This window comes from Cavia porcellus, unplaced genomic scaffold, assembly GCF_034190915.1.
Source record: "Cavia porcellus strain 051 isolate PalLab524CR breed Dunkin Hartley unplaced genomic scaffold, mCavPor4.1 scaffold_19, whole genome shotgun sequence".
Lineage (NCBI taxonomy): Eukaryota > Metazoa > Chordata > Mammalia > Rodentia > Caviidae > Cavia > Cavia porcellus.
In genome coordinates, this window is record NW_026947502.1 from 31,732,586 (window position 1) to 31,758,750 (window position 26,165).

Sequence of the window (26,165 nt, forward strand, 5' to 3'; positions counted from 1 at the left end):
ACTCCTTTCCATAAGCAAGCATTACACAGATACAAAAAAGAGAAGAATCCAACCAAAAAACAAAAGAACTACAGGCCAATCTCCTTAATGAATACAGATGCAAAAATCCTCAATAAGATATTGGTAAACAACACAGAAAATCATCAAGAAGATTGTACATCATGACCAAGTAGGATTCATCCCAGGTTTTCAAGGGTGGTTCAAAATATGGAAATCAATAAATGTAATATGTCACATTAATAGAACCAAGGACAAAACCCACAAGAGTATCTCAGTAGACACAGAGGAAGCAGTTGACGGTCCAATGCCCCCAGGATAAAAATCCTACAGAAAATTGGAATAGAAAGTCTTAATCTGATAAAAACTATCTGTGACAAACCCACAGGCAATATTATACTTCATGGCCCAAAACTGAAATCTTTAAAATCAGGTACAAGTCAAGGATGATGTCTTGATTACTTTTCTCTCGTTGCTGAGACTACCCAACATCCAAAATTAAGGAAGGGAAGGTTTACTTAGCTCACAATTTGTGGAAGTTTCAGTCCATAATCAGCTGGCTCCAAGGCACGGTGACATGGCACTGGGGCAACACTTCAAGGCGGCAGAAGATAGCAAAGCAACAGGAGCAGAAGTGGGGGAACAAGCCTCTTTTCCTCCCTTATATTGTAAGCAGGCTACCACTCCCCATCCCAGGGCTGACGTAGCAAGCAGGTGCAAATGCAGCATCTTATGTCCTCCTCTAACACAGGCTAAGGATGTTTACAAGATAATGATCCTGGCTCCCTGCTGAATCTCTTGGTTAAATTTCTAAACTCGTCAAGTTGACACAATGTATCAGGGAGGCAGGGATGTTCAACATATACAAATCAATAAATGCACTATGCCACATTAATAGAGCCAAGGGCAAAACCCACAAGAGAATCTCAGTAGATACAGAGGAAGCAGTTGACAGAGTCCAATGCGCCCACTCAGGATGAAAATCCTACAGAAAATTGGAATAGAAAGCTTTTATCTCAACCTGATTTAAAAAAAACCATCTATGGCAAACCCACAGCCAACGTTATACTTAATGGTCAAAAACTGAAAGCTCTCACTCTAAAATTAAGGCACAAGTCAAGGATGGTCAGAGTCACCACTCTTGTTCAATATAGTTCTGGAGACATTAGCTAAAGCAATCTGAGAAGAAAAGAAATAAAAGGAATAAGGATAAGAAGGGAAGAAGTTAAATTATCATTATTTGTGGATGACATGATTCTCTACGTAGAAGACCCCAGAAGCTCCCACAAAGACTCCGTAGTATGGCAGGACACAAAGTCAACACTCAAACATCAATAGTATTACTGTGCATAGATAAAAAAAAACTGGTTCACTGTAGCTTTGAGAAAAATGAAATGCTTAGGAATCAATCTGATAAAGGCAGTAAAAGACCTGTACAATGAAAATTACAGTACTCTTAATAGATGGAAGAAGACATCAGAAAAGAGAACAATATCTCTTATTCTTGGATAGCAGAACCAGTAGAGTGAAAATGGACATGTTTCTAAAACTATTGTACAGATTTAATGCAGTCTCAATCAGAATTCCAATAGCACACCTCACAGAACTAGAGGAGGTAGTCCTAAAATTCATATGGAGCCAGAAGAGACCTAGAGTAACAAAAACAATTCTGGGAAATAAAGGCAAGGCAGGGGTGTCATAATTCCCTATCTGAAATTATTCTACAAAGCTACCATCCATGATTAAAACAGCATGGTACTGACAAAAAAAAAAAAAAAAAAAGGCACAGGATCAATGGACCTGAATAGAAGATGCACAAACATCTCTAAGCACACACAGTTACCTTATCTTTGACAAAGGAGTGAAACACCTTCACTGGAAGAAGATAGCCTCTTTAATAATTGGTTCTAGGGAACTGGATAAAAATTGAACCTTGACCCATGCAGTAAACTAAAATTTAAATGGATTAGAGTTCTAAATATTAAAACAGAAACACTTAAATCTGCTGGAATATAGAATAGGTAAATCTCTGAAAGACATAGATTTAAGCAAAGACTATGAACAAACTCTGATTGTACAGGAAATATTAGAAAGAATCAACAACTGGGATCACATCATATTAAGAAGATTTTGCACAGCAAAAGAAACCATGAACCAAAAAAAGACAACCCACAGAGTAATAAAACCCAAAATGTGTAATTGTCATTGTACAAAAGAGAGGAAAAGAAAGTGCTCTAAAGGACATAACTGCATGTATATTTAAGTGTATAAGATAGATAACCATATTACTGACTTTTGTTGGATCATTGAACAGAACTGCTTGCTGTCTCACTGTTTGAATGTCCACTTTATATGCTTTAATTTTGTAACTTGAACAACTATTTCTAAGATGAAAATATGTAATCTATTAACTAGTGATTTCCTACTGTTTATTTTTTCTGAAATTCTGTATAACTTGTACCCTTTTTCTGCTTTTTTTCTTTTTCTCCTTAAATAAAATTAAAAAAAAAAAGACAACCCACAGAACTGAAAAAAGTTTTCCTAGCTACTCTTCAGACAAAGGATTAATAACTAGAATATGTAAATGGCTGGGAAATGCACATTTCCTGCCTGGCAGGTGTGAGGTCCTGAGTTTGATTCCAGGTACAAAAATGAAAGAACTCAAGAAAAATCAGACTCCCCAAATTTATTTTTATTTATTTTTTGGTACCGGGGATTCAATTCACAACTTTGTGCTTGCCAGGCAGGCAGGCACTTAAACACCACTGAGCTAAATCCCTGGCCCAGACTCCCCAAATTTAAAGGTCTAGTCCAAAAATGGACTCCTGAAATCAATAGGCATTCATTTCTCACATGCATAAATATAAACAACAAATAAATATATGAAAAAGTGTTCAACATCTCTGGTCATTTGAGAAATGCTAATTTAAAAACACAAAGAGAAAAAACGATCTGATCCAGAAAGAATGGAAATCAGTAACAAATGCTGGCAACGTGGGGGAAAGGAACACTTTTCCATTGTTGGTAGCACTGTAAACTGATACCACTATGGAAGTTGGTATAGAGATTCCTCAAAAATTTAAAGCTAGAGGTTCCATTTGACCCAGTTGTTTTCCTTTTTTATTTTATTTTATTTTTTATTTTGAAAGTAGTAAAACACAACAAAACAAGGCAGACCAAAGCCAGTCGAGATAATGCAGTGAAAATGGTACAGAACTTCAGAGCAGAACACCAGGTTAACAGTAATAGGTGCCATAGTGTATCTTGTTATCTACACAATAGTTGTCCATTCAATCGGGTGTAGCTGAATCAAACCAAAAACATAACATTATAAAACCAGTCAGAACAGAATATTGAATAGAGCAAAACAATTCATCAGAACAAAGCAAAACAGGGAAAACAATATTGGCCTTCAAAGAGAAGATAGAAGGAAATCCTCCATATTTGCTACATTGCCTACTGTCATCCTCCCAAGAGATGCTCAGACCTCTGGCCCCAGGTCAACATAATCAGTCAAACAGTACAAGCATTTAGTTGCTTTATGTGCCTTAGTCGCTATCAACTCTGGATGACCTGGACACCATCCAGTTGCTAATGGGGTGAGGAGGGGAGGGGACTGGGATAGTTGATTCTCAGCCTGCCACTGGTCACGTGACACACTGACTTGTTCTTTCCTGGCACACCTGCTGCTTAAATGCCGCCACCGCTTACCAGGAAGGAGGCCTTCCTGCTTTCTTGCTCAGCACCCACTATCTGTTTTCCTCCTATGTATCTTTTCAAAAGGGTTAACAGCATCAAGCTACAGGTCTGGGGATTCAGTTCAATGGCATAAGCACCTGCCTTGCAAGTGCGAAGTCGTGAGTTCAATCTCTGGTACAAAAAAAAAAGCATCGTATTACAGTAAGGCATAAACATAGACGTACAGTTCAGTGTAGCTGACTGAGTCTTGGAATACATGAATAAAAAGTACATTTATATACGGTGGAGAACTACTCTGTCATAAAGATAAACCTCAGTCACTTGCAGGAAACTGGATGTACCTTGAGACCATAATTTTAAGTGAAATAAATCAGACACACATGTTTAAATATTGTTTCTCTTTGTGATAAACTGGAAGGGTAAAGACCAAAATGGATGATGGATACTGGGAAGTAGGAAGAAAATGTTCAAGGACAGCAAGAGAGCAGGAATAGAAGGGAGAGAATGGGAGTAAGAAATTAAAAAGAATGGAAGGAAAACAACAGATACAAAATTTTTTAAAGGGAGAGGGAAGAAGGGATTGAAGGGAAGGGAAGGGAAGAGAATGTGCAAAAAATAAAAATAAAAAGATGATATGTACAGTACAAATTCCCTGTGATGAATGTGATCATTATGTATGTTGAGTATACCAATAAAATTAATTTTAAAAAGAATAACAGGGATAGCAGAAATTATCACATTTTCTTAAATGGATCAATATAACCATTAAATAAATAACATATTAACTTTGCAGATTATATCTTGATTTGGCTTGAAAGCCACAGAGTGTAGAAAGAAGAGGGTCTGTTTACCTTAAGATCTAAACAGAACAAGAATTCCTATAGCTCTTGTATTTAATATGTAGTCCCCAGGCTTACCCCTTGTCCTCCCATCAGAAGGTCGGTATGTGTCTATCCATGCCCCCAGGTAACCAGCGCAGGGCCTGTGTTACCTTCTCTGCTCTTCCTAGTTTCCTTGTCTTAGCCCCAAACCCATCATAGTCTTCTTCCAGGAATTTCTCTTGCTGGTTCTGGGTGTGTTTTCTCACTCTCAGAATCCCCGAGAACTTTGCTTTTTCCTTTCATGTGACCTTTAACTTTTCTAACACATTACTAAAGGCCTTTGTCTACCAGATGAGACACTTCTTGAAGAAAGAACCTTTGTTTGGCACATTTTTGTGTCTGCTAGTGTCACAGAGCCTTGTCATTGCTGGGTGCTTGTAACCCCCTTGCTGAGCTGAGGAACCCCCATGTCTTGGGGAGAGGGATCCATGGATAGTGCTGTCAGGAGCCCCTGAGGGACACACAGGCTAGTGACTTGCTGGAATGCCCAAGAGTGACCTCATAAAGCAGAGGTTCCCATCACGGGCCTTCTCTGCTGCTGCCTGGAATGCAGATGCAGAGAAAAGTCCCTAAGCAGAGAGTTTTTAGTTGGATGATAAAAGTGAGGAATAAATATTAAAAACTTGGAAAATGTCTAAGCCCGTTAAAGGGGACTCCGAAGTCTTTTCTAGTTCACTGTTTGATTTTGCATCAGGTGTGCTCTATGAGAAATACAGGAAATTTAGGTAAGTGTTCTCTATTTCCCCTGTTAAGCTATCTGTGAAGGGCACATAGCAGCAGGGTGTCGGGCTTTTCCACAGACGCTCAGCTGCTTCTCAGAAGGAGGAACATGTCCCTAGAAGTCTGGTTTCTCTGGCTGACGAGGTTGGCGCACTGTTACCAACCCATAGACTGAGTGGCTGACTTGATTTAGCGCTGTCTTTTTCTATTGGATGCTGTATGCAGAATTTGAAGGGTTTTTAAAATGGGCCCTATCTCAAGTCAGACAATGCAAAGTGTACATCATGTTTTTATAGATTGTAAAGGTAGATGATTCTGTTTGTTTCATTTTGTTTTGTTGTTCTGTTGAGATGGCCGTCGTAGTTATGTTGTCAGGCTGGTCGTGAACTTCTGGCTGCCAGCAGTCCTCCTGCCTCAGTCTCCTGCATTACTGGGAGTGTAAGCACAGAGCAGCACGCCCAGCTGCATTCTATGTACATGTATATATATTACCTTTGTGAAGTCGGCTTTATTTGTTATGTATAGTAGGAAAAATAATACTCTTTTGAGAAAGTCTGTAAGGCATATACAAATGTAAATAGGTCGGAGAATGACTTGTAATCTCAGCATCCATAGGCAGACACTTATTGTTTTAGCATATTTCCTGCTGAACTATTTCTAATCACTTTTGCACAGACGAGACTACTATAAACTGCAAACTTTGTATTTTACTTTGCTTCTGTGTTTTGTTCTTGACCAGGTTAAACACTTTCCCAAAACATTAAAAAATGCATAGAGAGGCAGGGCATGTAGCTCAGTGGCACAGCGCTTGCCTTGCAAGTGTGAGGTCCTGAGTTCAATTCCCATACTAAAAAGAAAATGCATAAACATATGTTAGTATCTACATTTCATGAGATAGATGTGCCATAGTTTATTTAACCAGTTTTTTTTTTGTTAGAGTTAAATTGGTCTTAAGTTCTCATTATTATAACTAATTCTAGGATAAACATCTCTAGCCAAAGTTACTGTCTGTATTCAGATTGTATTCTCTTGGGGTGGATTCCGTGGGAGAGAGGAAATGAATAATTCTGGGGTTCTTTAGAGAAGCCAATCAATGTAGATTTCCCTGGTGAGTTTTGAAAATGCCTTACCCTACTCTACTCTTGCCAAGATTAAATATTTCCATGTTTAATTCTTTGCTAATTTTATAAATTAAAAATAATGGTAATATTTTACATCCCCCCCCCCAAATCATGTTTATTGTGTGGGAATCTACCTCTATTATGTGATACCCGTATCTCTTATTTACCTTTTTGACAGGAGGAAAGATGAAAAATGTCAAGCATTTGTGAAGAAAGTCATAACAAGTCGTGTCTTTAAGATAATTATGATTAGCACCATTTCAATGAATGCCTTTTTTATGGTCTTATGGACTAATTATGAAATAAGATACCGCTTGTTCAGACTTTTTGAGGTAAGCAGGAAAAAAATGGGTACTTTTTTTTTCTATTTTACTTGTTTTATTTCTGAAAAAGCTGTAAGATTTTGAAGGTATTTTGTTTCAAAAATTTTTCTCCATAGAAATAATTCTCATGACCTTTAAAATATACTCCAGGACTGGGAACATAGCTCAGCGGCACAATGCCTGCCTGGCAAGTGCAAGGTCCTGAATCTGATTCCCAGTACCAAAAGCAACAAACACACAAACCACAAACTTTGGACCATATAGTCCAAAGTCTATTGGCAGGTAGTGGCAGGAGCAGCTGAGATGACATGGTTTTTAAGTCTCTCTGAATTCTTTCCTAAACACAGAGCAACTAGAGGGCAAAGCCAAAAACCTGTGGCAGCATTTACAGCAAAATGAGTTACTATGCGCCATCAGAAAGCCATGGTATCAGCCTCTGTAGGGGAAGAAGCCAGTGAGTGTTCACTGGAGTGTGTGATGGGCTGATCTGAGAGCAGCAGGTGACATTCAAAAAGTGTTACCTAATCCAGCAGTGAGCGAGTCAAAGTTTCTGAAGGAGCCAAAGGGGAACAGAATCCGAAACTCTCAAAATCAAGTCGCCACATTTTAAAACTGAACATGAAGACAGAAGATAGCTCAGTGAAGTTAGAATAGTATCTTCTAAAAGTTCAGGAAAAGCAATTTATTATTTTTGAATGCAATAGAAAAGGATTCAGGTAAACCAGTGTACAAGCTTATTGTAAGAAAAAACAAAACAAAACACAGGTAAAAATCTCTCTGTGGATAATGAAAGCCCATGGCAAACAGATGAAACTGTAGTGTGTCATTTAACAAGGTAAATATTTAAGAAAATAAGTTAAAAACTACAAAAATGAGATGATAAATCTCAGGAAAAAATTAGAAATCAAAGAAAAATGAAGACTAAATTAGACTAAGAATAATTAAATGCAACAGCAAATAGATTAAAAGCAATAACTGTAGGGTTATATGTAGGACTACATGGAGATTTTTCTAACTATAAGAAATGAAGAGATGAAAATGGTGAACATTGTTAATAGAAAAAATAAAAGACCTAGTGTAGTGATAATAGTCCTGGATTTGAAACAAGCAAAGGATCAGAACAAAAACTATGAACCTGTATATTGAAAGTATACATCGGATACTTGCAAATATGGACCTAGAGTACCAATACCAAAACATCTTGGTAACATTGGTGGACTGTAAAGGAAAAGTAGAGGAAACTGTAAACATCTAGATAATTTAGCTTACAGAAGAAGAAAATTATAACTAAACTTTACTATTGTAATGCTTTCTGCCAAAAGATAGTGGAGGGACATAGTTAATATACTTCAGCAAGGAAAATGGGAACATGAATTTTAGACAAGCAAAACTGACTTTCAGGTATAAAAGGCAAAAACTGTCATTGGCACTCACATATTGCTGGAATATTCTTCCCATGAGCCATTTCCTTAGGAATCTAATAAAAATTAGGTGACAACTAACCAAAATGACTAGAGAAACATCAGTATTAATGCTTCTGGTGATGAACATTGAATACATAGTTGTTTGTAGAACTAATGCTAATTGTGTAACTGGGAAAAATATGAATATATCCTCTGACACAACTAAAATAGGAAAGAATGGTGAAAGCCAATGCAAAAATTTTAAACCATTTCTATTCATCAAATTAGTGTGCAAACTAGTTGTGTTATTTTGGGACTGCTTATGGGTAATTTAGGATAAAACACGTGAGTATTTTGATAATTATGCAGTTGTTCATTTTTATCCCCACCACCTTAGTGCTGTTGATGGAACTCAGGGCCTCATATTTGCTAACCAAGCCCTCTATGACTGAGCTACATACATTTCAAGCCCGAGATAGTTTATTTCTGTTTCCTGTTGTTCTTGAGAGCCAGGATGCTCATGGAAGAAGGAGATGCAGATTTATAGGAAAAGTTAAAACCCTATAGTTCCACATTTGGATTGGAAGTATCAGTGTAAACTAGTAAGGTATTTTACTTGACTCACTAAATAACCTAGAACACTGAACAAGTCAGAAATTATGCATTCTTAGTGCCCATGATGTGGTGCTGAAGTGCCATTTCTCACTAAAAGAAACAAGGTCCCAGATCTAAGGCGACAAATTCATACATTTCAAACAAACAGAAACAGACGTTGTTGCCACAAATCCGCAGTAAAAGATACGCTAAAGATAATCTTAGGCGGAAGAAAAGTAAGACAGTGAGTTGAAGTCATATGAAGAAATAACACTAATAAAGGAAAATATGCAGGTAAATACAGAGGCCAATACTGTGTATTTCTTTTTAAATTTTTATATAATTTAAAACACCAGTGTATATATTAATGGGCCTATGTTGTATAAAATTGAGGCTCATAACAACAAAACAGAGAGAGAGAGAGAGAGAGAGAGAGAGAGAGAGAGAGAGAGGAGAGAGAGAGAGAGCAGAACTGCTATAGTTAGTGAAACTAGGTTATATTAATTTGAGAATAGACTGTTTATGAGCACCTACCTGGCAAGCATGAGGTCATGAGTTCAATCCTGGTACAAAAAAAAAAAAATAGATGGTTTAACAGATTAATTGTAATCACAAGGGTGACCACTAAGAAATAACCAAAAACTAGCTAGGCATGGTCGTGCACATTTGTAATCCTCACATTCTGGGAAGCTGAAGTGAGAGAATTACAAGTTTGAGCCCAGTCTAGCAACTTAGTGATTTAGCAAGGCCCTGTTTCAAAATAAGATGTATGAATGGTTGGGACTGTAGCTCAGTGTGAAGTCCTTGGGTTCAATATCCAATATTGCAAAAACAAAACAGAACAACTCCAGCCTCTACAGAAAGAAAACCAGAAGGAATAAAAATGATACCCTACAAAGAGATTAACACACAAAGAGCAGTAATAAAGAAAATTGGAGAGGAAATTATATGACATCCAGAAAACAAAGCAAAATAATCAGTAACTAAATGTAAGTCGGTTGAACTCTCCAATTAAAAGGCAGAGACTGAAAGAGTGGATTTTTAAAATCCAAGTATATGCTGTCCACAAGAAACTTATTTTAGATCTTTGGGAGGCTGATGTAAGAGTACCATGATTTCCAGGCCAGCCTGAACTACATAGTGAAACACTATCTCAAAAACAAAAGCAAACAAAACAAAACAAAAACCAAACAACCAGCCAAGCAAACAAACAAACAAACAAACAAACAAGCCTTATTTGAAATCTTATGATACAAACAGGTTAAATGTGAAAGGATGGAAAAAGATACTCCAAACAAGAGAAAGAGGGGCTGGGGATTTAGCTCAGCGGCATAAGTACCTGCCTTGCAAGCAGGCGGTTATGAGTTCGATCCCTGGTACCCATTAAAACAAACAAACAAACAAACAAACAAACCAAACAAGAGAAAGATTGAAGCTGGAGAGTGGGCGTGGCTATACTCAGACCTTATGGGAAGTAATAGGAAAACTGTTACAGGGAACAGAAGGGCATGGTCAGTTCACTGAGAAGACATAACAGCTTTTTTCTACTACATATGAACTGTTCTCCAGGATAGACTACTTGTTAAGCTATAAAATAAATCTCAATAAATTTTAAAAACATCGAGACTGTTAAAATTATCTGACAATAGTGGAATGAAATTAGGAGTCAAAAACCAAGGAAAAGGTGAACGTTTGTTAAATATGTATAAATTAATACTATTTTAAACAAGTAAGTCAAAGAAGAAAGCACAAGGGAATTAGAGAGTAAGATGAACAAAAATAAAAATACAATGTAACAAAACTTACAGGATACTGTGGAAGTAGTACTGAGAGAGACATTCATATTTAAGCTTTGTGCATTAGGAAAGGAGGATCTAGCTGGGTGTGGTGGCACATGCATGTAATCCCAGTACTTGGGAGGGTGCGGCAGGAGGATCACTGCAAGTCTGAGGCCTGCCTGGGCTACACAGAGAGTTCAAGGCCATCCTGAGCTACGTAGTGACACCCTGTCTTAGTTACTTTTCTTTTGCTGAGACAAAATACCTGATGTCCAAAGTTAAAAGAGAGAAGGTTTATTTACCTGCATTTGTAGAGGTTTCAGTCCATAATCCACCAGCTCCAAGGCAGAGTGGCACATGGCCGAGGAGCAACCCTTCATGGTGGCAAAGGACAGCAAAAGCAACAGTGGGGGACAGACAGTCCTCTTTCTGTCCCTCATACTGTATCCAGCCCACTGGGATTAGAATGCTATTCATCCAGTGAGTGGACTGATCAAGCAATGACCCACCCTTAATTCCAACACTCTTAATCTTAGCACTGCAGGATGAATTATCACACACATTCTAGATTCAGTCAGGTGTGAAAAAAAAACCTCAAATCAGTAAACTTTACACATTAAGGTTTTTGAAAAAGACAATCTAGACCCTAAACTATCAGAAATAAGGAAATAAATTAGAAGAGGATAAACAAAATAGAGAAACAATACAGAAAATCAAGAAAATAAAATTTAGTAGTTTGACAAGGTTTTTTCTTTTTTTCTCGTTGCCTACTCCTGACCCTTTCCCCATTTACAGAATTGTGTTTCCATGTTTTCTTATCTCTTTTATCTTTTCCCTTCGTCCTCCCCTCCTCCCTTCACCTTCCCATCTGACCATATTATTCATACTTCAAGACAACTGTCATCCATTATACTCCTTGTTTGGCCTATGGGTTTCTCATGCAAGGGAAACAAATATTTAAACATGTGTGTCTGACTTATTTTTCTTAAAATTATGGTCTCAAGGTGCATCCCGTTTCCTACAATGACTAAAGTTTATCCTTTATGGCAGAGTAGTTCTCCATTGTATATGAACACTATGTTTTCTTCATTCATCTGTTGATGGGCATATGGGCTATTTTTAAGATTTAACTATTATAAATTGTGCTGCTATAAAAATGGGTGTGCATATATAACTGTGGTATGATGCTTATAACTCTTTTGGGAAGATACTTAGGAGGGAAACAGGGTCAAACGGAACTTCTGGTTTTACATTTTTGAAGAATTTCTTTACTGACTTCCATAATCATTGTACCAGTTTGCACTCCCACCAACAATGGGAAAGTGTTCCTTTTCCCACAGGATTATCAGCATGGCTGCTGATGGCTCACAGGAAGGGTGAATTGCCTGCTTGTGTCCCCTCCCGGCCTTGCATGGCTGCTAGTGCTTGTGTGATTTTTCATGTCCATTATCATTTGTTTTATGTAGTTGAGGGCAGTTGTATTTGGTGTATATATATATTTATCATTCTTATCTCTTTTTCTTTTATTGTTTTCTTAGCAAGTATATAGTGACCTTTGTTTCTTCTTATCAGTCTTCATTTGAAATCTACTTTGTCTGTAAATAGAATAGTTACCTCTGTTTTTTTCTGGGTTCTTGTCACATGATAGTTTTCCATCGTTTATGCTTCTGGCTGTGAATTTTATTTTGTGTTAAATGTGTTTCTTGTATGCAACAATGTGGTAGGATCTTATTTCTTGATCCATTCTGCCAATCTGTTTCTTTTGGTTGATGAACTGAGACTGTTTACACTGATGGTTATAACTGATATGTATTGATTTATCCTTGTCTTGTTATCTTCCTGTATTTGGTTCCTTTTTTCCTCTCCCTCTGTTTATTTGCTTACCTTCCCCGGTGGATTCATCCTTGGGGTTCATGGAGTTGTAGTCCTCATTATCCCTTTCTAGAATATTGTTCAGAATATTTTGGGATGCTGGTTCAGTGATCATGAAGTTCTTCAGGTGTTCTTTGTCATGGCAATATGTGATTTCTCTGTTAGCTTTGAAAGATAGTTTTGCAGGGCACATAGGTCTTGGTTGGAGGTTGTTTTCTTAGGTTTTGTTTTGTTTTGAGACATGGTCTTGCTATGAAGGTCACACTGGTCTTGAAACTCACAGTGTAGCCCACGGTGGCCTTAAAGTCATGGCAATCCTCCTGCCTCGGCTTCCCAAGTGCTGAGATTATAGCTGTGTGCCACTGTGCCTGGGCTGGGGGTTGTTCTCTTTTTGGGTTTGAAATACTTCACTGCAAGCTCTTGAGATTTTGTGTTGAAAAGTGTGTTGTGATTCTGGGCTGCTTCCTATAAGTGATTTCTTTTTCTCTAGCAGCTTTTAATATGCAGCTCTTGTATTGAATTCATGGAATCTTGACAATTATATTCCTTGGTGTGGAGTTCTTTGAGCATAACTAATTGAAGTTCTACATGCCTCATTTCTCTGTATGCAAAATTTTTTTCCTGCATAGCAAGTTTTCTGCCATTACTTCTGTGAACAGGTTTTTTATGTTGTTTGTGCTATTTCCTGCGTTTTCATCGACTCTGATCAATCTTATGTTATTCTTTGTATCATCTAGCAGCTGTTGGATTGATTTTTCATGGTATCCTGCTGTTTTTAAGAAATTTTGATTCTCATGGTTGCTAACCAGATCTTCTATATCTGATATTCAGTACTCACATTGGCTCGTTCTACAGCTTACTCTTTCAATGAAATTTTTAACTTTTTTTTTGGTCTTTTTCTTTTTTTAAATTGGTATCAGGGATCGAACTCACGACCACACATTTGCAAGGTATGTGCTTATGCCGCTGAGCTAAATCCCCAGCCCCACAATGAAGTTTTTAATTCTGGGATATCTGTTTGCATTTGTTTCATGGATTACATTTTTTTCTTATGTTTGTTTATGGTTGCCATAATTTTGTAAGTACTTCTGTTTTTTTAAAATCTGTATCTGCTCTAAAGTCATTAATCATGTCTTTCATGATGCTCACCATCTCTGTAGTTATGTGAGAAATTATTTCTGATTTGATTTTCTGTGGAGCCCCATTGATTTACTTTGTTACTTCTTGTGTTACCACTCTATGGAGAGCCAGTGGATGGCTTTCCACTTGTCCCATTTCACTGCCCCCTGGGTTTGTAGTGTGGTAAGTTGGAAATCTGGGGTTGCATCTTGCTTAAGGTTCTTCTCATTTTCTATTTTTTAAAAAAGTTTAATTCCTGTGTTGATACTTGTATATTACTATGGCAGGCAGCTTTATTGCTAGTATTTAGAACACTTAGGAAATGACTACTTCTCAGAGGTGTCTTCCAGGTATAGCTGGCTTTTGGGTTTTGAGTCTGTTGCAGCATCCTTCAGTTAATGGGGGATGAGAAGTTGCTGCCTATTCAGCTCAGTGCCCTCTTCTTTGTCGCTGACCTGTTGTTTATGACCCTTAGGCAATCTCAGACCTGGCATAGCAGAAAGAACAATTGGTTAGAACAGTTATGTCACCTCTGTTAATGTGACAATCAGCAACAACAACAACATCAAACAGCTTAGAAAATGACAGATTGTGAGGACAATTAATTGCTCATTTTTACTTCTGTGAGCTATATTTGTGCTTACACAGCAAAATCGAAAACAAACCAGAAAATTGTATGTCATAAATATACCCTCAGTATGGCAATTGTACCCTTAGGGGAGAAAATTTAAAATGAGTTAGGTAGACAAAATAGCAGAATAAATGAAGAAGAGATTAGAAACAAGGTTGGAGAACAAAGGAAGATTATTTAAACTTTGAAAAACTCATGAAGAAAACAGGAGAGAAAGAGAGAAGAAGAATTAGAAGGAAGAATGGAAAAGAACAACAACAACCCGAAAAACTAGAAATAATGTTTGTACTCGTATAAAAACAAGAGAAAACAAGTCAAGGAAGAAAGTCAAAAACAAAATAAAAAGAAGAAAAAACAGTCCATAGTATATCACTGGTAGATATCACGGGTAGACAGAGTAGGCAGACAGAGCCCAGACCTGTGTTCATTAAGTCCGGCAAGCTAGCTGTAGATTTATGGCGGGTAGTGCATAATCCCAGCAAGCCTGCCCCTGTAGTTCCACTGAAATCCCGGCTGGGCTGGTTGTGAGACTGGAATCCAGTTTGTGCAGCTTGTAATACTCTGTGTGCCTCCTGTCAGCTTGAACTGAGCCCTTTGATGTCCTACCAATTTGAACTCAGTCCTGTCTCACCCTGACACCGGGCGCTGCTAGATGGAACCAGCTGGTAAGCTGCTCTGAGTTATGAGCTCAGTTTGTCTCTCTCCACATTGGCTACTGGCCAATTGCCCTCTTCTGGGAGATATCTGAACCCAAATAACTCACCAGGCACTGCAGGCCACTGCGTCCACTGCACGATTCCACTGGTGCATTTCTCTGTGGAGGCCTCTGGGGTTGCTAATGGTCACCACGTATCTGCAGGTTGGAGTTGCTCTTCCTACACAATAGGAAGCAAGCCTACACTAGATGGCAAGACTCTGTCTCCAAAAAAAAGTTGATGGAGAAATAAAATACTTTCATGATAAAGAGCACCTAAAGAAATTCATGCTAGGTGTGGTGGCACATGCCTTTAATCCCAACACTCCAGGGGCTGAGGCAGGAGCATCACTGTGAGTTTGAGGCCAACCTGGACTGCATAAGTGAGTTCAAGGCCAGCCTGGGCAATATAGTGAGACTCTGTCTCAAAAACAAAACAAAACAAAACTCAAAATAAAACAAAGCAAAACAAACAAACAAACAAACATAAAACAGCAAGAAATTCATGACCACCAAAGCAGCACTCCAAAAAATTTTCAAGGATACTCTAGAAAGACACATTAAAGCTAACAATGATGAAAAGGTCTAATAGAATAAAAACACCAGGTAGGCTGAGCAGGTAAGTAGAAGGCAAAGATAGGAATCAACCACAGGAAAATAAGACAGTGAGTGATAACTCAGTACCTGCCAGTAATAACTCTCAGTGTGAATGATCTCAATTCCCTAATCAAAAAAGACAGACTGAGGGAATGGATTAAGAATCCAGTAGTATGCTGCATACAAGAAATATTTAACCTCCAAAGAAACTTGTAGACTAAATATCAAAGCATGGAAAACAGTATCCTATGCAACAAGAAAAAAGGGAGGTGCAGCGATCTTATATTTAGACAAAGTGGACTTAAAACCAAAGCTGATCAAAAGAGGCAAAGAAGGTCACCACATATTGGTTAAGGGAACAATTCGCCAGGAAGAGGTAACAATTATTAACATGTATACACCAAACAACGATGTACCCACTTCATAAAACAAGTACTACTGAACAGAAAAGATCAGATGAACGTAAACATAGTGTAACATGGGAGCGCAGTACTCATTATCACAAATAGACAGATCATACAAAAGAATCAACAAAGAAATACCAGAGTAGAACAAAACTTTTGAAAAAATGGACTTGATAGACATACAATAGAACGTCCCACACAACAGAATACACATTTTTTTCAGCTGCACATGGAATTTTCTCCAAAACAAACCGCAGTCCAGACAATTACTTAACCTTAAGTAAATATAAAAGAATTGAAAATTTACTATGTACATTATCAAAACATAAAACAATGAATTTAGAATTCAATGACAAAAGAAAACACAGAAATTATGGAAATGCATGGAAACTAAACAATACACTCTTAAGTAAAAATGGGTTATAGAAGAAACCAAGGAAGAAATTAGCAGTTCCTAGAACTAAATGATAAAGCCAGTACCACACGCCAGAACCTTTGGGACATGGTGAAAACAGTTCTAAGAGGGAAGGGTATAGCTGTGGGTACCTTGCCCCAGATTTAGAGACGCAGGCAGGGAAGACACACTGAGAATGCCCTGTGGCCAGGAACTCTGCCTCGGTTTCTCAGAACATGAGTAACTGTGTAAGCCAGCTTTCTGTCACTTTAACAAAATTCCCAAGAAAGTCAGTTGAAAGGAAGAGTTATTTTGTCACACAGTTTCAGAGGTTCCTGATCTAGCCAGAACATGATGGTAAGGAGTACACAGAAAAACAGATGTGTTCAGATGGAGACCCAGCGAGGAAGGGACTGGAGAGGCAGATGCTTCCAATGCGTCCCCTAGTGACCCGACTCCTCCAACTAGGTCCCACTTCCTCACCACCTCGTCAGCAAATGAACCAACTCAGCAGTGGGTTAGTCTATATATATATATATATATATATATATATATATATATATGTAAAATTTTGAAAGTAGTAAAATACATCAAAGCAAGACAGAACAAAGTCAATAGAGACAATGCAGTGAAACTGGTACAAAACTTCAAAGCAGGATACCGGGATAGCAGTAATAGGTACCATAGTATATCTCGTTATCTTCACAACAGTTGTCCATTCAATCAGGCATAGCCAAATCAAACCAAAAACAGAACACTATAAAACCAGTCAGAACAGAATATTGAATAGAACAAAACAATTCATCAGAACAAAGCAAAACAGGGAAAACAATATTGGCCTTCAAAGAGAAGATAGAAGGGAATCCCCATATTTGCTACATTGCATACTGTCATCCTCCCAAGAGATGCTCAGACCTCTGGCCCCAGGTCAGCATAATCAGTCAAACAGTACAAGCATTTAGTTTCTCTGTGTGCATTAGTTGCTATCAACTCAGGCTGTCCTGGGCACCATCCAGTTGCTAACAGGTGTGTGTGTGTGTGTGTGTGTGTGTGTGTGTGTGAGTGTGTGTGAGGGGATGGGATGGAGTCTGAGGGCTTTGGGGTGGACCGGTAGGCTCATGGGAGACACTGACTTGCTCTCTCCCTGGCGCACCTGCTTGTGCCCACCACTTTCCCAGGAAGGAGGGCTTGTTGCTTTTTTGCTCAGCCCCCCAAGTTCCAACATGGCTGGATCGCTGTTTGTTCTCAGGATTAGTCTAACTAAGCTAGAGCCCTGGTGATTCAATCACTTCCCCAAAGCCCAGCAGCTGGCAACTAAACTTTCAACACAAGCCTTTGGGGGAACATTTTGGATTCCAGCCGTAACAGTAGCTGAGGAGCTACTCTTGCCCACATCGGGTTGGGTGGCTCAGGAAGGGAGGGCAGGATTACAAGGCTCTGCATTTTGGTTTGACCTCTCTAAACTGTGCCACTCCTTCAGATCTCAGAGGTGGTCTTTGTGTCCATCTACACCTGTGAATTCTTCATGAAGGTCTACGTGGATCCTGTCAGCTATTGGAAAGATGGCTATAACCTGCTGGACGTGGTCATCCTGATCATTATCTTCATCCCCTATGTGCTCCGTGAGGTCAAGAGTAAACACTTCTATCTCAACATTGCTGATGGCCTGCAGTCCCTGCGCATCCTCAAGCTTATCACCCATACCCAAGCCATCAGAGTGAGTGGGCTGGGAGCTGGGAGGGAAGGCCATAACCACACCTGCCCAGGAAATAATGTTTGACTGCTATCTTAATGTCAGTGAGCCCTACTGTGTGACAGCTTGATCTATATTGATATTATCTCAAGCAATCTAAAACTATCATAAGAAAGACATTATTAGCTTCATTTTAGCTTTTTGGCAGCCTTGACCACTCAATGCTTCTCCCAGTGGTTGGTAGCCTGCTTCTCTTCTCTGTGGGAACATGTGAGTTTGTTCACTTTAAGGAAGCCCTGAAGTATTACTCAGTGGGTCCAGGACAAGCCTCGGAGCTGACCCCTCACTCTCAGACAGGCATGTGTCCTGGGCACAGTGTGTTTCCCCTGCCCACTCTTTCCAGAAAGCGGCTGGGCTATTTGTCTGGTTGGAGCATGTTCCATATTCTGCTGCTGTACCCTAGCTCCAGTCAGGAAGTGTGAGAGGACCCCACCCCTGCTGCCACACGCCAGTCACTGTTTCTTGTTCTCATGCAGTCACTTGCTGCTCTCTTGTCTCTCACAGTGCCCTCACTTCTCTCCTCTTTCCCGAGCAACTGTCTCCCTGAAGTTGCTAACAATGTTCTTGTCCCTAAATCCAGTGGCTATTTCTAGTATGCTTGTCACTGGTCTCTTTTTCCATATTCACTCTGGGTGGGGTGTGTGTGCATACTGGGGATTTGATCCAGGGCCTGATGCTTGTAGACAAGCACTCTGCCATTAGACTGTGCCCCCAGTCCTTTTAAAAAAAAAAATTTAAATTTTGAGGCAAGGTGTCACAAAGTTACCCAGGCTGGCTTTGAACTCATGATTCTTTTGTCTCAACCTCCCCAGTAGCTGGGATAATAGGTGTGTGCCCCTGGGTCTGGCAATGTTTTCCCCTTCCCAGAGCCCTTCACCGACTGAATCTCATGCCATGACCTTTTGACTCAGCTGTGTCCTGGCATCTTGTGTTCTGCAAACACGTGTGTCAACTGCCCACCTACCAGGCTGCCTCACTCCCACCTGCAAATCCCCAATGCTGGCTCTTCCTTTGCTCTTTTGGGGAAGAGCCCCCCACCACACACTATTTAGTCATCAAGTCTTGTCTGGGTGTCCGCTTTGATTCTTTCTGCCCAATCTTGTCGTACAGCTTCCTAAATAGTGATGCACTTGTCCACGTCTTTCTACCCTTGCCCCCTCCAGGCTTTGCCTAGATTTCTGCAGTGGTTTCCCGTGCAACTGAGAGCCCTGGATCAGAAATGCATTGAAAGCTTGGGGGCATCTTGTAGAGGCCCCTCAAATCACAATACCTCTTCTTAGTAGGCTAGGGGCAGGCCCTGTAGTGTGCCCTAGCAGGAACAGAGGGGAGGGTGAGGTGCTGGGGGTCAGAGTTGGTCTCAGGTAGGGATAAAAGCAAGCTGGATGGACAGAACAGATGACTAGATGCCCTTGGGGTTGGTGTCAGGTGGTGGTGGGCACTTCCAGAATGAGGGCCATCAGGCAGAGAGCTGCAGCCTGGAATGGCTCAAGGGTCACTAAGATGAGGAAGGCTGGGGATGAAGAGGCCTGATAGATGGTGTGTCAGCCATAAAGGTGCTAAGGCAACCTAGGCTGACAGCATGCTAGGGCGGGGAAGGACGTGGTAGACCTGGAGGCAGAGATTTCAAGGCACTTCGATCAGATTTCAAGGATGGAAAGCTGGAAGTTTGTCCCTGCTCAGAAGCAGGGATTTTGCCCATGAAGTGGGGGTGCTCCAAGGACAAGGCAGGGAACCCCCTTTCTCCCAAGATACATGAAAGATTGGCAGCCTCTCTGGAGGAGGCTGCTGGGGCATGCGTCCTTGGGTAAGGAAGGACTTTCAGGTGAGGTCAAGGAGATGACAGCATGACGCAAAGGTGCCAGACCCTGGGGGAGTCATGAGGAAAGGGGCAATGGCCTCTGGCCTAAGGGAGAGGGAGCCAGAGCTGTGCAGAGAGGGGAAAAGCAGGAGGATTTCATCTTGGAAGGAAGGTGTCGTGACCCTGCTTGGCACCTTGTGAGGCTGGGGACACTGACTGCCTGCCCAGGGCACCAGTCTTGGCTGTCTTGTGGTGGCCTGGTCAGAAAGCAAAAGCCAGAAGGAGCTTGGTGCTGAGGGCCTGGCAAAAATAGACGCCATTCCTTCTTGCCTGAGTATCTCAGAGCTGTATCCCAGAGCAAGCCAGGCCTGCGTGGTGATTTCAAGCTGCTGCTTAGTCTTTGGTCCTTGTAGACACAGAGCTATGAGCCTCACAACATGCCAGTAGTGCACAGTTCAGAAAGGTGCAGAAATCCATGCCAGGAAAAGACTGTCCAGAACCCCATACGCCAGGAGCTCCTCGAGGGAAATCCTGGCTTTCAAGATCTACAGCTTGGCCCCAAATAGATGCCTAGTTTTGAGATCCCAAAGGATTTGAGGAAGCAATTACCAGCACCTAGTTCAGCTCTCTTGGCCTTGCCTTTTCCACCCTGGGACATTCTGGGAACAGAAAAAGACCTCCACTCATGCCAAGGGGCCAGGGTCAGGTCTCTGAGGAAGCCCCGCTAAGCAGCTCCTGGGGAAAATGATGGGGCTCCACAAGGAGGAGACAGGGAGGCAGGGGAGGCTATTGTTCACAGCCCGGCATTGAGGTTTGTGGCTAGGATGAACACAGATGCACTGGAGCAGTGTGGCCCCTGGCTGCTCAGCAAACAGAACTTCTCTTGTGCAAAACAAAGTACTATTTCCCTATAGAGCAGGCTTTTTGCTGTTAGTAGAAGGTAGGGCATCGTCTTCATGAATCAGGGGTCAAAAACCAAGAATGTACCAGAATGCCAGCTCTGGGCACTGAGACTGAACCTTGGTTAGGGCTCCTTCAAACTGCAATGAATGTAATCAGCACAGGGGTGACAGGCCCCATCTTGGCAGCTCTAGTTCCCTTGTCCAGCAAGCAAGACTGGTGCACAGAGGGCATATAATCCAGGGTCACTTCTGCATCCCTGGGGATCAAGGAGCCTATGACATCCCAATGGCTACAGTACAGCCTTAGCTGACGCAGCCGGTGATCCTCTGGGGCCACATGCTTAGTAACAAGAAAACTCTGAGCCCAAACCTGGGACACAATATATATAATATCCACTTGCTCATAGCTCTGCGAGGAGCATTCAGGGATGGACCTCATCAGTGTGGATTAAGTTAGAAATGCAATCCACCTCATATAGCGTAGGACTTCCTGGGGTGACCCACAGAGCCAGAGTGCTCAGTAATGAGAATAGGGGAGGCCACTCAGACCTGAGGTGGTGTCACCTAGCTGCCCACAGGTAGCTGAGGATGGTGCCAGATAGCAGTAAGCCACTTTTAGATTGATGGGTGTAGTTCTGATTCGCTTCATTGATTCATTCACTGACTCCTGTGTACTCTATGCCAGGCATGGCACCAGGTGCTGCGAGCAGCTGTCCTCTGAGCCCACCCAGTGAGGTGCCCTGACCCAGCTGCCATCTCCCTGCCCCGCAGACACTCATCACCGCCGTGGGGCAGATCGTCTACACTGTGGCCTCTGTGCTCATCCTCTTCTTCATCCTGTTGTACATCTTCGCTATCTTGGGCTTCTACTTGTTTGAAGTTCTGGAGAGCAGCGACATGAACATCTGGGGAAGCCTGGAAACAATCTTCTTTACCCTTTTCAGCTTGGCCACGGTACTGTGTTTGGGAACAGTAGAGTCGAGGTCTTCAGAAGGGACTTCCTGGGTGGTATGAATGTATGGGCATGCTGGGCCTCGTGGGGTCTTACCTGTCTGTGTTCATGTACTTAACTGGGTCCCTGGAAGTTGGGGGCTGGTGTCCTAGCACTAGTCAGAAGCCAGTGGCCTGGAGAGGGGTTCATCTTTCTCTCTAATCCATTTTCATATGTACCACAGGGCCATAAGACTTGTCAATGTGGATTAAGTTAAAAATGAAGCTGGGCATGGTGGTGCACTCTTGTAATTCCGGCATTTGGGAGGCTGAGGCAGGAGGATCATTACAAATTTGAGACCAACCTGGATTACAAAATGAGCCCAAGGCTCGTCTGAACCACATAGTGAGACCATGTCTCAAAAAGACAAAAAAAAAAAAAAAAAAAATCTATGTCATATAGCCTTTTTTAGAAACAGGGTGTCGTACAAATCATCCAGATTAGGCATGGTACTGACTGAAGTCTAGACTTTGTTGTACTCTAAAAGGGACTACATAGTGAGACACTATCTGAAAAAGAAAATAGAGTGGGTTCTTTTCAAAGGTGGGCTTGGCAAAAGGCAGTGTCCTTTCAGAGGAAACGGAAGACCTTAAGAGAAGAGACCCAGTATGTTGGCTGCAGTCCAGTAGTGCCATGCATTGCCAGGCCCCATGCCTGGGGAGGTGCTGAAAGGCTGCCGCAGGGGTGGAGATCATCTGCTCCTCAGTGGGCTGGGGCTCCCCTAGCATTGGTGAGGAAGACTTCTCTTGGCCAGCCTTGGCACTCATGACACCCTGCTTTGCCTGACCAGGTGGAAGGCTGGACAGATGTTCAGGAGCAGCTGGAGAAGCACAATTTTATTGTGAGCCGAATATTCACCATTGTGTTCATCTTGCTTGCCTCGTTCATCTTCCTCAGCGTGTTCGTGGGTGTCATAATCATGCCAACCGAGGTGAGGCTGTGCTTGTAGGGAGAAGGGGATCCATCGGGTGTGGCAGGCGGTGGTGAGGGTCAGGTATCAAGGAGAACCCAGAGGTGTGTCTCTATCCTGAAGTGGAGTGGAGGTCTCGAGCTGGGCCCTCCCGTACTTCTCAACTCTTCTCCCTGAGATTGTGCATTTTTCTTTCCTTATGATGGTGGCTGAGCTGGGGGCTGGCTCGAATGGGGCATGCCCTCCTGCTGAGAACCTAGGCAGCAGGGCCAGGGAAGGCAGGGAGGAAGACTGCAGGGCAGAGAGTGTACTGAGAGCCTTCCCCTGCCTTCCACCTCTGACTAGGTCTCCATCAAGAAGTTTAAGAAAGACCAGGTTCTGAAGAAGCGCATAGAGGAGAAGAAGCAGATGATCCTGAAACGACAAAAGGAGGAGGTCAACAGGCAGATGCAAATCCGGGTAGGTGGTCCCATAGCAGGCAGTGGACGGCTACCATCAGAGCTAGAGGAATGGCCAGAGGAGGGGCCTCAAGGCCCATGGAGGGAGCAAGTGGCTTTGGGCATGTATGGTGTAAGGTAAGTGAGGTGTGCTTTCCTCCTTATACCTGCCAAAGCCAACCTTTTCTTTCTATAGTTTTGTGTCTCTGCACTGTTTGAAGTGGTGTGTGCTGTGATTAGAACATTCCCTCCTTTGTGGGCAGGGCTGTGCCGCAGGGCTCTTTGGGCTAGGTTAGTCTACGCTAGAGCTTTTGATGAGGGCTAGCAGAGCCAGGCAGCACAGCCCAGGCCCCTGGTGGGTCAGGACAAAGTGGCTCCTGCAGCTGACCTCAGCCTTGATTTTTTTCACACTTCTAAAGCCAGAGCAAGAGCCAGGCATGGTGGCACATATCTGTAATCCCAGAAGTCTGGAGACTGAGGCAGGAGGTCAGCCATGAGTTCAAGGCCAGCCTGGGCTACATAGAAAGAACTTGTCTCAAAAACACAAGACAAAACAAAATGAAACAGAGCAGGAGTGAGCGTAACAGGTGGTTCTGACACTCCTGTGAAAAACGGGGTGTTTACTTCTCTGCCTAACTGCTCTTGGCCCAGAAGCCTTTTGGATGTCTTCATCTATTCTTATGTCCCTTGCCAGCCTCTTCTCCGAGGCGGAGACATCTGCCCATTCAGATGGTGCCCAAAGGGTGTCCAGGGCTGGGAGAGGCTGCACTGGGCCACATTGAAGCTCACTGGTTCCTCTGTGTGTCCCTGACCTCCATCAGTGACTGTGGGTTATGAGGGGACAACCCACAAGGGCCAGGCTCAGAGGGGTCAGGATGACCTTGTGACAAGGCTTAAGACATCCCGGGGCCAGGGAGAGGCCTCTCTGTGTAGCTTGGTTGTCACCTTTCTGTCATTGTTATCTTCTTTTGCTCCCTTCTCTAGAAAACTGAAACTGTTGAAAAGAGTCTCAGTGATTTGATGGAGAAGCTCAAGAAGACCCGGCCAGACACTCACCCCATCGTCTTGGGTGATTTCGGCAGTAGCTTGCTCTTCATCGACATATACTTGTCCATTTTGGACAAACAGGATGCCACTGTCAAAGAGTTAGTTCCTATCCCAACATTTCCTGGTCCCCAGGACTTGAGGTTGGGCTATATTGGGGGCCCCAGTAGGGTTGTTAACTGATATATGAGTGCCCCAAGGTCCTTTGACTGGGTAGTTAAGGGTCCCATGTATGCACAGGCTGTTCTGCTTCATAGAGAGACCCATGACTTGGAGGAATTTGTACCCCCTGCCCTTCCTTTCCCTTGCTTGGCTTTGACAGATATTGGCTCATTCAACCTTCACACTCTTTGTGCTCAAAGTATGCTGAGCAGGATTATAAATGGCCATTACTAAGCCGGAAGGATGTAAGCACCTGAGAACTAGGGAGCCAGTGAACTCTTGAGCAAGGACAGACATAGTTAGCCTGGCTTCTCAATGAAAGACCCTAGAGGGCTTCAGAGACTGGGGACACTAATACAGAAGGGACCAAGGAATGCCTACTTTTGGCCCAAGAGAAAGTGAGGCACTGTCCGGGGACCCCCACACAGTTCCTGCTCTTACAGTCCAGTGGCTCCTCTCCAACCTGTTGAATGAAGTGAAATAATTCATTCTAGGAGGCCCCAGGCAGGAGGGGGCCCTGGGCTTCCAGCTCACCTGATCTGGTTCTGAACTCCTGTTCATCTCTGACTGCACACCTGCCAGGTGTGGTGAATGTGGGGGGTGCACTATGTGATGGAGTCCAGATTGGGGGGCATGAAGCCCACCCCATCCTTACATCCCCTGTCTTCCTTTTCTGCTTTCCAGGCTTCAAGAGCTGTACCAAAAGACCATGCAGGTGCTGAGCCTGATGCTCAAAGACCTGGCCCAGGAGAAGAGTTCTGAGTCCTTAGAAAACATCTATGAGAAGTAGAAGGGCATGTGGGGAAGTACCCAGGCGCTGGAGTCCTTGCAGGCTGAAACGTTACCTATTAAATGCAGGATTTTGCAACTGGCCTCTCTAGAGTTGCTGTGATCTTGGTGCTTCCTCACCTTTGGGGGTAGGTTTGCATAGATACCCATGAAGCCTGAGAACCCCGTGGCACAGAAGACCTAGGGAGTGGGGGGAAAAGAAGGTTAAAACTAGCCCTGGTCAAGAGCCACATCCAGGAGCCACAATGGCGCTAGCCTTCCTGGACCTAGCAGGAAGGGCCCACTGGGTCCAGGGGAAGCTGCCAGAGGACCACAGGCACAGAAAGAGACTTGTCAAAGTGTGTGGCCATGCCCATGTGGGAGCGAGCCTTGGACAGCTGATCTGTGTGCAGGCCCCAGCCCTGGCAGGACTGCAGCTCTCTCTGTGTCCACTGCTGCGGAGACCCCTTTGGAAGCCTACTCTGGCTTTCCCCAAGCTCACCCCCAGCTGTGACTGCCAGGAGCCTGTCATATGGGCTAGAGCTCTGCCTGTGTCACTGACAATGTCAGGACAATTTGTACCCTGGCCCAGGGCAGCAGTAGCAGACCGTTTCCCTCCTGTGGACCATTAGAAGTGTCCACTTAAAGTGCCACTTCTCCATCATTATGATGGCCAAATGACCACCAGGCCCTGGCATCACTTTGCCCCAGCCACAATGGAGCCAGCAGCAGGTCTCTGTAGGGCAGAATGACTGGCACCCCTTGCTTCAGACTGGCCAGCTCAGACCCCTGGCAGCACCTGCTCTGCTCCCACTGCTGGGGTGTGTGCCTGAGGGCTGTCACCTTGGTCATGGCACCTCAGACAGAGGACAGGATGAGTTCTGGTTAGAGCTTGGGAAGGGGACTGGCACCCATAGCTGAGCAAAGAAAGGTCTCAGATATATAATAAGTCAGACCAATAAAAAAATACATGGGGTAGAGTGAGAGGGGCTAGAACAAAGGGTTTTGTGGTCAGGCCCATGGGCTCCTAGCCTGTGTGATGGTACACTGAGGCAGGAGACCAGGCAGGCAGGGGACTGGGCAAGCGGGCAGGAACCTTCCTCATAGGCTTAGCCATACATCCCCCACTGTCTTCTGAGTTGTGCTGAGTGTGGATGGTTCAGAGACAAGAAA

General features: G+C 42.7%; 1 protein-coding gene across 1 annotated transcript; it reads left to right on the plus strand.

Moving 5' to 3' along the window:
* The first annotated feature begins 5,070 nt into the window (after positions 1-5,070).
* Catsper3 (cation channel sperm associated 3) lies at positions 5,071-25,097 on the plus strand. The gene is made up of 8 exons (XM_003473170.3): positions 5,071-5,302; positions 6,597-6,750; positions 17,708-17,944; positions 21,452-21,634; positions 22,462-22,602; positions 22,927-23,040; positions 24,003-24,163; positions 24,909-25,097. The coding sequence occupies exons 1-8, from the start codon at positions 5,208-5,210 to the stop codon at positions 25,012-25,014; spliced, it is 1,191 nt and encodes a 396-aa protein (XP_003473218.1). The 5' UTR covers positions 5,071-5,207; the 3' UTR covers positions 25,015-25,097.
* The last annotated feature ends 1,068 nt before the right edge of the window (positions 25,098-26,165 follow it).